The sequence below is a fragment of the Nannospalax galili genome, unplaced genomic scaffold, assembly GCF_000622305.1.
Source record: "Nannospalax galili isolate Female #2095 unplaced genomic scaffold, S.galili_v1.0 scaffold247, whole genome shotgun sequence".
NCBI classification, from domain to species: Eukaryota; Metazoa; Chordata; class Mammalia; order Rodentia; family Spalacidae; genus Nannospalax; species Nannospalax galili.
In genome coordinates this window covers 1,718,815-1,733,536 of record NW_008356952.1, presented here as the reverse complement: position 1 = coordinate 1,733,536, position 14,722 = coordinate 1,718,815, and the positions used below count along the sequence as shown (strand labels likewise).

At 36.0% G+C, this 14,722-nt stretch overlaps 1 protein-coding gene across 6 annotated transcripts in view; it reads right to left on the bottom strand.

Annotated features, from left to right (window-relative positions):
• Window positions 1-14,722, bottom strand: part of Prex2 (phosphatidylinositol-3,4,5-trisphosphate dependent Rac exchange factor 2) — a 308,733-nt gene that overhangs the window by 183,022 nt on the left and 110,989 nt on the right. For all 6 annotated transcript variants that reach the window (XM_029556999.1, XM_029557000.1, XM_008854785.3 and 3 more), the window contains 2 exons: window positions 12,292-12,436; window positions 8,890-8,990 (listed from right to left, as the gene is read on the bottom strand). In XM_029556999.1, coding sequence (XP_029412859.1) covers window positions 8,890-8,990; window positions 12,292-12,436 — 246 coding nt within the window. The remainder of the gene's footprint in view (window positions 1-8,889; window positions 8,991-12,291; window positions 12,437-14,722) is intronic.

Here is a 14,722-nt window from a genome sequence, read left to right as displayed (position 1 = left end):
TAGATAGATAGATAGATAGATAGATAGATGATAGATGATAGATAGATAGATAGATAGATAGATAGATAGATGCTAGATAGAAATTTTATTTCATTTGCTTAATACTTATGGGTATCATAAAATCATTCTTAAAATATTCCTGATATGTTAAATGTTAGGTTTTTATTAAGGCTGGGCTACATGTAAAATTATATGTTTATATATATATACATATATATGTTTGCTGAAGTTCTTTGTGTTAAGACCCCTTTCCACAGTTAAGATTAGAAGAGACATAATAAGAATAAGAACAAGAGAAGCAGACTGTGTCCCTGGATAGGACTTAAATATTAAACCTCTGCCACCCAGGGCTCAGGGATCACTGCAGATGAGAAAGTGGAGAGACTGTAAGAGCCAGGGATGTTAGATGACCAACAAGGAAACAGTTTTCCAGACAGTTGGGAATTTATTCCGATGAACTTACAGCAAAGGTGGCAGCAGGCTTAAAGACTCATGTAAATTCAAATCAGAAAAACACGCAGCATAGAAGTGGGGAAATGGGCAAGAAGTTCCAACCTTAGCTGAACTATTGGTAACTGATCACTACTGGGAAAGAGTGAATTGGTCTTCTTTAAGGGAGTGATGCTAGATAAGTTGATCAGGCTCCAGCAGAATGAACTCACACCCAGGGACCTCTAAGGACAAAAACTTGGCTTAACATATATGACATATATGACAGAATGCATGAAATCTGGTGGGGGGCTATGAGAGAGTACAGATAGGGGAGGGAGGTCTGACTATGATTAAGATGTATTGTATGACACGTACAAAAATTCAATAAAAAATAGAAAGAAATATATCTTTATATATTTACTGTCTACATGTGCTTAGGGTTTTATTTTTTAATATCATTTACTCAGTACCAAATTGTCTTGTAAGTGCTCATGCAGACTAAATTTGTTCAATTGGTTCAGTTTCCTTTTGGCTCACCAGAAGACTAAAGTTTTAAGGGAACAAGTTCTAACTCCAACCAACCCTAAGAGGCTCCGTAAACTTGGCCACACGTCCAATACGTCAGTTAAAGGGATAAAGAATGACAATGGTGGCATAAGTCAAAGTGGCTAATGGTCCCAGGCCTTTCTTTGGAAGAATTAACATAGGTTTTTAATTTTAAATTTTAACAAACAACTTTTTAAAAAATATACAAGATATATATAATTATACAGTTCTGGTCAAGTTTTTATTTCCTTGATCCTTGTCTCAATTCCCTATTGGTCCCTATTGCTTGAGGATGTAAATTAATTATAAGAGTTGATTACTCCTGCTCCAGGGTATAATTTTGCTGTCCTCTGTTATGCTTAATTCTTTATTCCAAGAATTAAAATAATGATTTGCTTTACATACATACATGTATGTATAAAAATATAAGTGCCAACAACACAGTGGAAAGTAGCAGGGATGACAGAATATGAGGGCTCTAATAGGGGGAGGGAGGCTATGGGAGGGTGCCATCTGGGAAGTGGGTGTACAGTCAAATAAGATGGTTTGGGATGTTCTGTGTGATATACACACACAAAAGAAATCAACAAATTTAAAAATTTAATTACATTTGAGGAGGAAGCATGGAAATTTCCATCATGTTAATTAGTAGAGGTGATAAACGATACCATTGAAATCTACCCGATGGCTTTATAGACATACACAGGTGCCAAGGATCCGAGTGCAACTGATTATGACTAGTAACAATCAGATACATACAGATTAGAAACGCATGTGCCAACATCTCAGAGTTAGTAGCAAAAACAATGAGTCTTTCTACAAGGAACAAAATATTCTAAAATGAAATGGAGATATTTTTTAAAGGTTAAAAACTCATTCAATTTTATGTCTTACAGGGCTTATACTGAGCTCAATATTGTATGACTGTATTAATTCAACAGCGAACATAAAAATTTTATAGCCACTTTTGAAAGATGTATCTTTGCTCTGGAAACTGTTGTTGAGCATGTTAAAGCTGTAATGAAATGCTTCTTCTAAAAAAATTGGAAGAAAAAAACAAGGGAAAAATATATAAACATATTAAGAATTTTAAAGATGTTTTTGACAGTTACTGCCTCTTTGAAAAGAAAGAGGCTTTTCAAGATCCATCTTAGCCAAACTTACATAGAATACAATTCTAAACATTTGAACAAAAATTAATCCTTTTTAAAACTTATTTTAAACCTTACAAAGACATCTTCTGGTTTATGGACAATCTTAATGTGTAACAATACTTTCTACTAATATATTTGGGAAATTATTTTTGAGTCTGTAGTTTTAAAAAGATAAAATAATTTGCATAAAATACTTTCTAAGTGATTCACATACTACAATAGTAAATAATACTATTAATGTGTTTTACTTCTATTTATAACTGTTAGATATTTAGGATACCTTATCTATGTTTTCTATATTTTAGACACAGCTTCATAATTATCTTACTAAAAAATTTTCTAAATTTTACAATATAATAATAGCAATAATAATCCATCAACTTAAAAAAAGAGGAAAACAGGTATGAGATATATTTTTGGTAATGAAAAGAACCAGGCCTTTGGATGAGAAAGGAATATTTTGTTTGTTTGTTTGTTTGTTTGATTTTGTTTTGTTTTGCTTGACAGTGTCTCGCTGTATCCCTAGCTGGCCTAGCACTCACTATGTAGACCAGTCTGACTTTGAGCTTACAGATATCTGCCTGTCTCTGCCTTCTGAGAGCTGGGATTAAAGGCATGCGCCACCATGCCTGGCTGAGGAAGGATTTTGTAAGGTAAGATGAAGATCATTCCAAATGGAAGTGGATGAGACTAGTGTTAAAAGGTGAAAATGGTATAGAAACTTGTCAAAATTAAACTTAAGCAAATAGGAATGATTATAATTGACAGTAAGAAAAAGTTTATTAAAATCTTAAGGTCAAAATTCAATATCCTGAGATAAAATTAATGCTCAACTCTCTGTTTACAGCATTAAGGTTTTCTTAAGTATTGATCTATTCTTAATATGATCACCAATAATTCAGAAATATTTACCTCAACACAATAGTCTACCTCAACACATAGAGAAAACCAGATTATTTCATCAATTGAAAGAGAAAAAGGACATCATGTGAAAAAATTCTATTCTGATTATAGAAAGAAAAACTATATCCAGGTGCTTCTAACCTACACCTGTACTACAGACTGGAGATTAACTTTTTGATTCACATTTCTCATATCAAATACGCTCCAAGTTCGGTCTTCAAAATACTCCATGACACTCGTCTTCGACTATGCTCACAATCAAGTAGTCCAAGTAGCTGAACAGTCCTCTGATTTTTATGCTTTTTTTTTTATTGCATTGTCGTATTCTAGTCTGTGATTTTTTTCAAATATACAAAAAAATTGAATTATACAGCAAATATCCTGTCTACAGTTAACATCTTACTATGCTAAGAAAAGACTTCTTAAAGCACAATTTGGGGTAAATTTATATCCTGAGAGTGAAAAAAAACATTTCTTGTTACTTTACACAGAGTAATGAAAGTCTCCTTTTGATATTAAAGAATGGGAGAAAATATTAACTTTGAACAGTCCTTGACCCCCTTTATAACTATATGTTTCAAAAATTGATCATGGTATTTAATATTTTGCTTGGTGTATTTCTAAATAATAAAAAATGCTAACCTTGCTTTTAGTGAGATACAAATAAAGTATTTCCTTTCATTATTCATGTTTTTTTAATGACTGTTTCCTTATCCAAAACCCTTACCTTACTTAAATCTAGTATTTTTTTATGTGTACAATCGTATTGCCTTCATGTATATAGGTGTGTCCATGTCATGTACAATGCCCGAGGTGATCAGAAGAGGGTGTCAGATCCCCTGGAACTGGAGTTATGAACAGCTGTTAGATGCCATGTGGGTGCTGGGAACCCAAGTTCTTAACCACTGAGCCATCTCTAATAAAACTTAAATCTAGTTTTTATGTTTAAAGATTCAAGTGTTTTCACTGTCTCTGAAAAACATTTTTTCTCATTATTCAGTATAACTTGTATAAAAGAAACCTAGTTTTTAAATTCACAAAAACCTAAAATCTTCCAAAAGTAACTTATTTTCATGGTATCTATATTTTAAATCCAAATTCATATAGTCAAAACAAATAGACTACTATTTCCTATTAAAAATATTACTGTTTATATTGATGTTAAAAATGTAAATAAGAAACAAAATCAACATTGATAAAGGTCCTATCACATGCTCAGATGTTTAACAAAGTAACTTCACTCCCATTTACTCTAGTTAGAGATACTTGAAAGATGTGGGTTAACTCTTACTATCCAAGTTATGCAAAAAGCATCAATCTCTAATAACATTCATGATGTCTTATACTTTAAGTACTAGTGTTTACTGATTAAATGTGTATCTAAAGTGTTCTATAGTATAGTTAGACTGGATTTTTAAAATGAGTTAAACAGTATTTGTATTTTGCTTATAAAAAGGAAATGGAAAAATACTACGGCGATGCCTTCTAAAGTCCCGTTTCCATTTCTAGCCATTAAAAGAATAAAAAAAGATTTGGTTATGCCCACAAGGGCTACAAAATTCTCATTTCTAATAGATCTGCTCTCTTGTTTCTATCATTGTCACTAATATTTGATACATGAAGGATGACGGCCTTGTTAAAAGAAAGCTTAACGGAATACTATATTGTTTTCTAATTTCTTCTACGATGTGGCTTTCCATTTACTTTTCCAAATAAATATGGAATAAAACCAGTATAGTAAAACAAATCAAGTGATTATCTACAGATAAGAGCTAGGATAGTTTAAATATTGAAGTTCAATCATTCCTAGATTTCCTAGAGTTAGAGCTAGTAATCACGCATGAGATTATATCTATAAAATATAGCTGGCCAGAAGAAAAGCAAAAATTAAAAAAGATAATAGATGTGTGATCGAGGCCAACCTGGGATGATCTACATAGTGAGTTCTAGGCAGGTTGGGGATACATAGGGAGATCTTCTCTCAAACACCCCCACAAAAAAGAAGGTAATACATTTGTTTAAATTCTCCCATTATAAAACATGTATAGTTCATAAAGTTTATAGAGGGAACCATATAGTCAATTTGGTAGTAGTAAATTTTGGTAGTTTAAAATGTGTTTCCTTCATCTATTATCTTCATTCCATCACGCCAAAGTATTCTTGATTGTTTTAAGTATAATAATTCTATTATATGTCACATGTAAATGTTATATCAGAAATGGGATGACAGAGAAGAAAAGTTGGGTCTGGACATGAAGGCTAATAGTTTTGATATGATCCAGATGTTTTTCCTTAATGCCTTTACCAGCTATTTCTCTCTCTTGAAGACTGTTGCCCTGCCAACTACCCAGCCCCATCTAAATCAGATCCTAGGAATGAGCCTTCCTTGCTACAGGAGACACTATATTCCAGTGTTTAATAAATAATATATGGCCTCTGCATACACAAAATATGACGTTTAGCCAACAGGGGGAATTGTGAAGGAAGATTCCCAGAAAAAAAACCTTCATCTTCAAATTGAACCTTCTGTAAGGCTGATTAACTGATTAGGACTTCAGTGACTGTGGAGAGTTTGGAATGTGGCAGAGACTAATTATAGTTTATCTTGGGCTATCTTTTGTTCACTAAATAGCTATCCTTTGCTCACCTTTGTGTTGGCTCTAGCATCCTGTGACTAACAGATAAAAGCTTTTTGGGATGTGCTAACTTAGAAAAACCCTAGAATCCACAAACCAAACCTCTGAGTGTCATCAGATGGCATCTGAGGCATATTTGGCTCCAGAATAAATGCGCCTACCCTCTTCGCTTTGAGAGTTGTGTTTTGACATTGACAATGGTTATTTCTCAAAATAAGACCGTGTGAAAAGGTTCTTACGTAGGTTTGTATACAATTTAACAGAAAGGGACTACTCTGGGAAAGAAAAGCTTTAAAATGAAGCTTATTTTTCTATTTAAATATTTTCTATAAAGAAAACTCAAAAGAGGGACTTTGCTACAATGAGCTTTGTTTTCATAAGTAGACAGAAAACTATTTCTAGCCTTTATACTAGAAATGTTGAAAGGAGAGACAATACTATCAGAATTAGCTACATTTGGTGAATCCAGAAGAATATCAAAAGATTTATTAACACATACACACAGATACATGCATGCATGCATACACACAGAGACACATGAAATTTTGACTTTTTAATTCAATCCATGCAAACCTAGCACATGGCATAAGGACATAAAATTGAGTCAAGATTAATTTTGGAGAAAGAAATTCAGCATTTTGGCAACTTTTTTCCCCAGAAGCTAACCCATAAAGAAAAAGTATGTGTGCAAAAATAAAATAAAAAGCAATATTTTTAAATTCTATGATATACTTCAAGATCATCAATTTAGTTCTCTTATGCAATCAACCTATATCCATTTTACTCTAATATTTATTGAAATAAATTCTCTTGATTCTCAAGGAAACTTTGGGCCCAAGTCTCTTGGTACAATAAAGCAAGTGATAGTTTGAGATACTCAAAAGGCAGTGCTAACTGTAAGGGACTTTGGAGACTTGACTCTTCATAACCTTGGGTTAATCTACAAATCTTAGATGTTGCCTTGATGCTATTCAACAACAGAACAGGTTTGTATTCAATCTACTAACAGGAAAATGGATTTACTAACCAACCATAGCTCTAGTCACCTTGTAAGAAAAGATGCCTAATAAAGCCTTTTAGACAAATCTACGACAGAAAAAGAAATGTACAATAACCACGACTTTCTAGAAGGTGTGCGTATAATGGAAGTAGAAGAGCTCATTAAATGGATGGTAAAAGCTCTTGGAATTTGATGGTAATTAAGAACTTTGGAGCAGGAAACGCTCCGAGACAAGAAATAGAAATGGGAGTGGTAAACAGGAGTCTTCCTCTGTGCCCCCTATGGTTGCCTGGGATAGAAGTCTTTGCTTTCCAAAGCTATCACATTCTGGTAACCTTTGCATTTCTGTTACCTTTGTGGCCCTCTGTTACCTTACTTAATTACCATGTATATGCTATGTACCTTTTGCTTGCATTCCTCACAAGAATATAAAAGCCCCCCAAAACTGGAAGGGACTACTGATTGCCTTACAGAAGGATCCATGGGTCAGTCAGCTAGCATAAAATTAAACTTCCTCTCCTCACCTGACTTTGGCTATTGGTCTCTGATTTTTCCATATCTCACCTCCGGACAAGTGTGGAAGAAGGAATGCCAGTGTGTGGTTTACCCATTTCTGGCCAATTTCAAGCCACCCACTAAATATTACTGAACATGGATTTCACTATACAGTAGACACCATTACAAAGTATTCCCAACACACATGACCTCAGGGGCATAGGCTACAAAAAAAAAATGCAGCTATGAAATAATTAGGAAATGCCAAGTTTCAAGAGCATATTATCCTTGCTTATTGTTTAATTTATATAATTCATGCATACATCTATGCAATTTCAATGTTAATAATAATTGTGCTTAACATTCAAGTAGCTTGCAAATTTTTTTAAACTTAATTACCAGGTCTTAAAAGCTTATTAACAAACTTTAGCATGCTTCAGGATATACTAAATGAGGGCTCTGAAATCTCACATCAGCATATCTGCTGTGAATTAGCAGAGTTAGACAAGATGAATATTGGCCTGTCACAGAGAAAGCACATTTTGTCCCAATCCAATGATCTGTAATACAATAAAGTATTGTCTCTAAGTTTTCAACAATATATGCAATGTGAATAATAGCAATAGCAATTTATTTTTCTTTCTTTTGCTTTTTTATTTTTATTTTTGCTTGCTGTCTTTTAAACAGATGGCTCATTCAACTTTATTTTAGGAATTCTGTTTGCACAAAGATGCAGCTGGGACCACATACTCAGTAACTAGTAATCTGGCTCATATCTCCTCATTCTAATAGAATTACTCTTAATATGATATTGCATAATACGATCCCTTAACCTTAGTTTGAGGATCTCCGAGACAGTTTCAAAACAGGTTTCTTCTCATAAAAATGTTATTTGCCAAATGTGACTTTACCCCTGATCAAATCTCGATTGCAGGATAAGCCTAGTCCACTAAAATCAAATTCTAATAAATGGAAGACTATTTTTCAAATAATATTTTTATTGATTCTTTGAGAACTTCATACAGAGTATTTGATCAAATTCAGACCCCTCCCCATCTTCTCTCAGATGCTCCTCTAACCCCCTATCTCCCTTAGGTGGAAGAATATTGATAGAAATCATAGTTCTGTATCTTTATCTCCTTCACCAATTTCACATTAGCATTAGAAATTCTTCCAGCTTTTAACCTTAGTGTCATCACTACTCCCTCCTTGTCTGGGTGTTTTTTGCCAGTGTCCAAGGATGGGGCACTCTCTAGAAATGGTTCCCAAGTAAGTCTCTCTCCCATTATTTCTACCTCGAGTGTGAGTCCTTTCAACTTCTTGCTGAATGTGCCTGTTTGTGACCTTCTGAACACAGCCAGGGTCAGCTACTGGAGTCAGGTATCTGACCACCTTTGTCACCATATATCCCTCCAAGGACATTAATGCATGGAGCTCACAGCAGAGTTCTACGAAAGTCCATGCCAATTCCTGAAGAGGCCACCAGGAACATTTCTCATACTGTACCTGAATACTATCGTTTCCTGAGGGAGGAGCACCCTTCAGCCCTTTTGAGTTCTGTTCATTCTACAATGCCCAGCACTAATGCTACTGCCCCCATGAGGCATTCTTGCATATTAGGAACTGAAATGCTAATATAAATATAATGTGGAGAATTATAAATAAATCTGACCAGTAGGACTCAGACACAGACTATTCATGAATCCATTAATGAAATAATTACCATGGTGTATGATCCCGTTTTCTAATAATGCCTGTCCCAAGTGAAGACCTTCTTCTGGCCTGTGAATCTCTCCAATTTCCAACAGCCATGACACAAATTCACTGCAATAGAAAGCCAGTGAAAACGGAAAATGATTAATCTTTCCCGGGAAGCTGTCTGGACCACAAAGCAGCTATGAAAGGAATCGTAAACATTCTGAGTGACATTTTCAGGAATTCCAGCAGATATTTTTTTCACCTATGTAAGGCCCACACTCATAGAATTTGGATTCTATCCTAGAAACCCCATGGGCATATACTAAGACTCTCCTAAACTTCGCTCACTAAATAACTGCACTTATGGAGGCCCCTCATTACCCAAAATGAATATTTTGATTAAAAGCTGATGCCCCCACCCCTGCAAAGCATATAGTCATGGGCATCACTGAGATAAATACTCAATAAATTCATACCCTTTATAAATAAAACACACTAAATTTGTTTTTTGTTTATTCCATAGGTTAAAAAAATGCCTAATATCAAATAATCAAGTGATACAAAATTCTCAAAATGGGTTGTCTAGTCTAAGAGATATGCTTTAGGGCAGGAAAATCAGTAGAGGGCTTTTTATTCTTTCATTAAATAAGAATTATACAAAAGAGGGGCTAGACAGTTGACTTAGCAGTTAAGAGCACTGGTTGTTCTTGCGGAGGACCCAGGTTCAATTCCCAGCACCCATATGGTGGCTAACAACCATCTGTAACTACAGTTCCAGGGGGTCTGACACCCTCTTCTGACCTCCATGGGCAATGCACAACATGGGTTCACTTCCATACATCCAGACAACACTCTCACACACCAAAATAAAAATGATTAAAACTTTTTTTAAAAAAAAAGGATTATACAAAAGAAACAAAATAATTTAAGAAGACAAAAAGAGAAAGGACTTAGAAATGTAAAATAACACGTACTGAGTGAAATTAGGGGATTGCGATGCAATCTCTAGCTACAAAGCCCATGATTTCTTCTTCCATTGGCAGTATGACCTCTTTCACAGGCTGAATGTTTTCATCAGTAACACAGTAATAACAATAGGAATTTTTCAGTCACAGTACTGTTTCAGGGCTATTACAGGGCTACTTGGAATGAGGCACAGCAGGAACTCAGCACAGGGCCTGGCATGCAATGATCTCTTATTAAAAGCAGGTGAGTGGTTGACAAATGAGTTGAGTTGATTGATAGATAGCTAAAGCCTAATTCTTCTTTCAAATTTTACCTACTTCCTCTAAATACCAAATGCAAATGAGCAAAAGGCCAATTTAAATATTGCGCAGTATCTTTTTGAAATCAGAAAGGGATAGGAAAGGTTCGTGAGTGGCTTTATCATGGGAGTTACTAAAGGAAGGGGAAGATTCCTTGAATAATCTTCATCAAGGTAGTCATAATTCTGGACCATGAGGGAGTAGCACAGGCTGTTATGTAAAGACCACAGATAACATTTACTATGTCTATCTATCCTATGCATCAGATGAATTGAGAAATATTGAAATTTTCATCACCACTACCAACTACTCTGCAACCATAAAAGACAGCTTGGATAAAGGATCATGAAAAGCCCAACACCTGCAATAGATCAAACCTGACCTGAACTAACTTAGCTTTGTTCCCTAAATCCTAGATTACCTGAAGAAGATACAGAGTGAGCAGTGCTATAGGAAAATGATCCTCCAGGGCTGGGGATGTGGCCCAGTTGGTAGAGTGTTGCCTAGCATCTATGTAACTCTGGGTTTAGTCCCCAACACTATATAAACAAGACAGGGAGTATACACCAGTAATCCTAGCACTTGGGAAGTAGAGGCAGGAAGATCAGAAGTTCAAGGTCATCCCATTCTATATAGGGGATTCAAGACCAGCCTAGATTACATGGGACTCTATTTAAAAAGAAAAACCCACCTCTAATAAAGAAACAATCTTCAATGACTACATTGTATGCTTATATTATCTGTTGGGAAGCCATAACTTATACTGACTCTCTTGCAAGTGGGTGTATTATCATGGAGACCCTCAAAGTTATATCCACGGATTTTTAACAAGATACATCCTTGTGGTACATGGAGCTTCTATGCCAAGAACCAGATCTTCCTTTTCCTTTGCAGAAGAGGTATAGTAGGTTATGACAGAGCACAGATGCACAGCTGTACTGATGTCTGCAGGCAGTAGGGTAGACCCCTGTGTGGATCACTCCCTCTGGAGAAAAAAGCCAATTCTGACCTGCAGTCTGATTCCTGGCCTACAGTTTTCTAAGGCAGGGTTGAAGTAGATATAGCCATATTATATGATCTGGTAGTTAGTTAAAGGACATCCTGGAGGGCAAGGTCAGTAAACACTACAATCATCTCCATAGATCAAGAAGAATCACAAACAACTTTCCCAAACCATTCATTAACCAATAGTAGCACCTTCATTTGAACATTTACTTGCTGTCTAAGCTTTGATCTCCAACTTTAGTCAATTGTTATGACTCTGAACTTAAGCTCCCTGATCCATAGTTTCTACATCTTTAAATAAATACATAGGAATTAAACTCCTAAGCATATATTGCTGAATTCGAAGTTACATGCAGAAAGAAGCCAGCATAGAGCCCAGCCTAAGAAGACCTGGCATAAACAGAACATTTTCCCATTCAGGGAATCCCACTTAGCCTCCTGCAGAACCGAGTGACATATAGTCATTGGTGTTGAGCCCCTCACATGACAATCTTCATCTACCTATACTCTTACCCTGAACCCAGCTGTCTGAATTCTGCCTAAATGGTAGTTGAGACTGTTTGCTCTCCAATGTTCCCTCATTAACTGTATTCACGGTCAACTCTGACTCTAGACCCCGTACATTTCCTCACCATATCCACTGTCCTGTTCCCAATAGTCATACTTCCTGCCTGATACTCCTTGCCAGGTCACAACCTCTGTCTCTCCCTGAAAACATGACATACCAGCAACTGTGGAGGTTAAGGGTGAGGAACAAATATCTCAAGTTACTGGTCATGACCTTAGCTCTCTGTCCATTTCCTCATATCTCTATGGCCCAGGAAATGTGGATCATGAGTAAGTATTCAAAAATGCTTAGGACAATAATTTTTTTAATATATACATAGTAGTTTTATTGAATTTTTGTGTGTCTCATACAGAACATCTATTTAATCTTATGAGGGGCTAGAGAGGTGGCTCAGCAGTTAAAAGCACTGGCTGCCTTGCACACCGACATGGTTGCTATCAACCACCTGTAACTCCAGTTCAGGGAATCCGACACCCTCTTCTGACCTCCATGGGCGCTGCACACACAAATGTGTAAAACACTCATACACAAAAAATCAAATAATAAATAAATAAATAAATAATAAAATCACCCAGAAAACCATGCTTACCTTCCAAGGAAGCACTTGGGGAATGTAGTCAGCTTTCTTTTTCTGTCTTTGATGAGATTTCCTTGTTTGCACATCATTTTATACAATTTCTCACCCTGCTCAGAGATCATTACCCAGGTGTCTTGCTCCATTCCTAATTTTAAGCCTATCGAAATTTAAATAAAAGACATTATGCTAACTGAAAAATCTCATTTATTCACTCATGCTCAGGAAACAAGCCCTTATCACTATGTCTCCGATCTGCTGGGGGTTGTGTGTACAGAGCTTTGTAACACTGGGACCAGTTTTCAAGAAGTTCATAGGATCCTAGAGAGAATAGCAAGGATGAATTCCCAGTGTACAAGACACCTTTGTGCAGCTGTGCCCCAACAGCACTTGGGTTAGTCTGTGGAGGAGGAGCAGCAGATGAGATCAGCATAACTAGGTCTGGGTCCACCCTGGGGGAAAAACTGTAATACACTACAAGCTCATTCAGCATAGCTTACCTCCGTGTGAGAAATGTCTAAAAATCTTTCACAAGAAGGCTGTGTTTAAATGTAAAAATTATGGGGACATATTCCTAAGAAAAATAAATTATTCACAAGACCTACTGAAGTCAGGCAACTCAAGGTACAGAATCTTGGTATTCTAGAGATAATACAGAAGCTCTGCTGGGCTTAGTAATGTCCTTACAGAGCAAAGTCATTTCATGCCTTAAACAATATGGGGCAGTTACATTTTAGAGAGCAAGTGGGAAAAGGCAGGGTACTGTGGGAAAGAAAGTTTTGTTTCTTTGGAAACAGTTTAGAACAGTGTGGGAAGCAAGCTAAAGGGGAAGTTTCAAACCAGGAATAATTAGAAGGAAACAGAAAGCCCAAGCAAGTCCAACAACTTGCACACAAGGAGGGGCACAAGGTGAGGAGGACATTGAGGAAAAGGGCAGGAGGTGGTATAGTTAGAATACTGCACGTGGCCAAATAGCTATGAAGGAGAAAGGACATCAGGATGCTCCCAGGGATTGAAGAGAGGAACTGAAAGGATGTGTAGATGCTTTTCAGACAAAGGTGCCCAAGTCAAAAGGAGTCCATGAATGCTACAGTGTCAAGGGGGCTCCAGGGATCTCAACACACAAGCATGAAGCTCAAGGGAGAAGACAAGGCCAGATGCAGGGTTGAAACAGTGAAGTACAGAGTTAGAGCAAATCTAATGAATATAGATAAACAAGCAATCTGGTTAGAGAAGCCAGCCTCAAAGCTGAAATCCTGTAAGTGCTGGTGATCAGTGGCTGGGGCTGTGGAAAACTGCTGCCAGAGAAGAACTATTTAATTACTCTTTAATCTGAAAAGCCACAAATTTTCCTACTAAAATTTTATTTTTTACAATGTAGGGGCCATTAACATCAGTAGTAATAAATAATTGAATAAGAATAGAGAAGGATAAAAAGGGACATCATTAAGAGTTTTATAGAGTATGGATAGTTTTATTTTCAATTTTATTTTTGTCTTCAGTAGATCATAGCTATTTGGGGTGAGGAGAGTTCAACCTGATGAAAAATTCAATTTGCGTTTTAAGTAAATTATTTATTTGCTTTGCTGCTTGAACTGATAAGTAGACACAACAAATCCAAGTCATTTATGCATCAACAGACTTTGATTTCAATTTTTCAATCTAGTTCTTTATCCAAGATCAGCTCAAAGGGATGAGTATTTGAAAATGAGTTAGAAATTCTTATACAAATGAGTATTATGCATATTCTAATCAATGACGAATCTCTGTATGTTCTTCAAGGGAAAACATGTAAAGGCGGAAGAAAGAAAGCTGCTGGTTAGTATTCTGAAATTCCATTACCAATGAGGTGTCCCTTTGAAATCCCAGAAAAGTAATCAACAGCATCATGCCTCCTAACAATTAAAAAGTCAGTTGGTAAATAAATACATGCATTTCCATTTCTGAGCTGAATTACTGAAATATGTCTTCTTGCAGATAAACGCTATACAACTCACTACTGCCAGGCCAAATACATTTTGAAAATTGTTCTCAAAGAATGAAGCAAGTTTTAAATAGGATTTCTCATAGAAACAAGCTGCTTATTGGTGGTTAGATTACATTCAATGACATTCAAATAATATTAAAGTTAATATGTGTGTATTACAAATATCTTAATTTGTAATTAGAGAGCTAAACCATTTAGTTTAAGAATGTCCGATGTACAATAAGAGTACATAGAATAATTGTTGGAGGTTCCATGGTGCTGCAATAGATTTTTTCTCTTAAAGAAAGACTATGACAGTGTTTCAGAGGTGGCAAGAGCAATGTACAAAGAAACAAACTAATTTTAAATCACATGAAAGTAAAAGACATTCGGCCTGGAGAGATGGCTCAGTGGTTAAGAACACTGCTCTTGCAGAGGACCTGGGTTCGATTCCCAGCACCCACATGGCAGCTACAAACC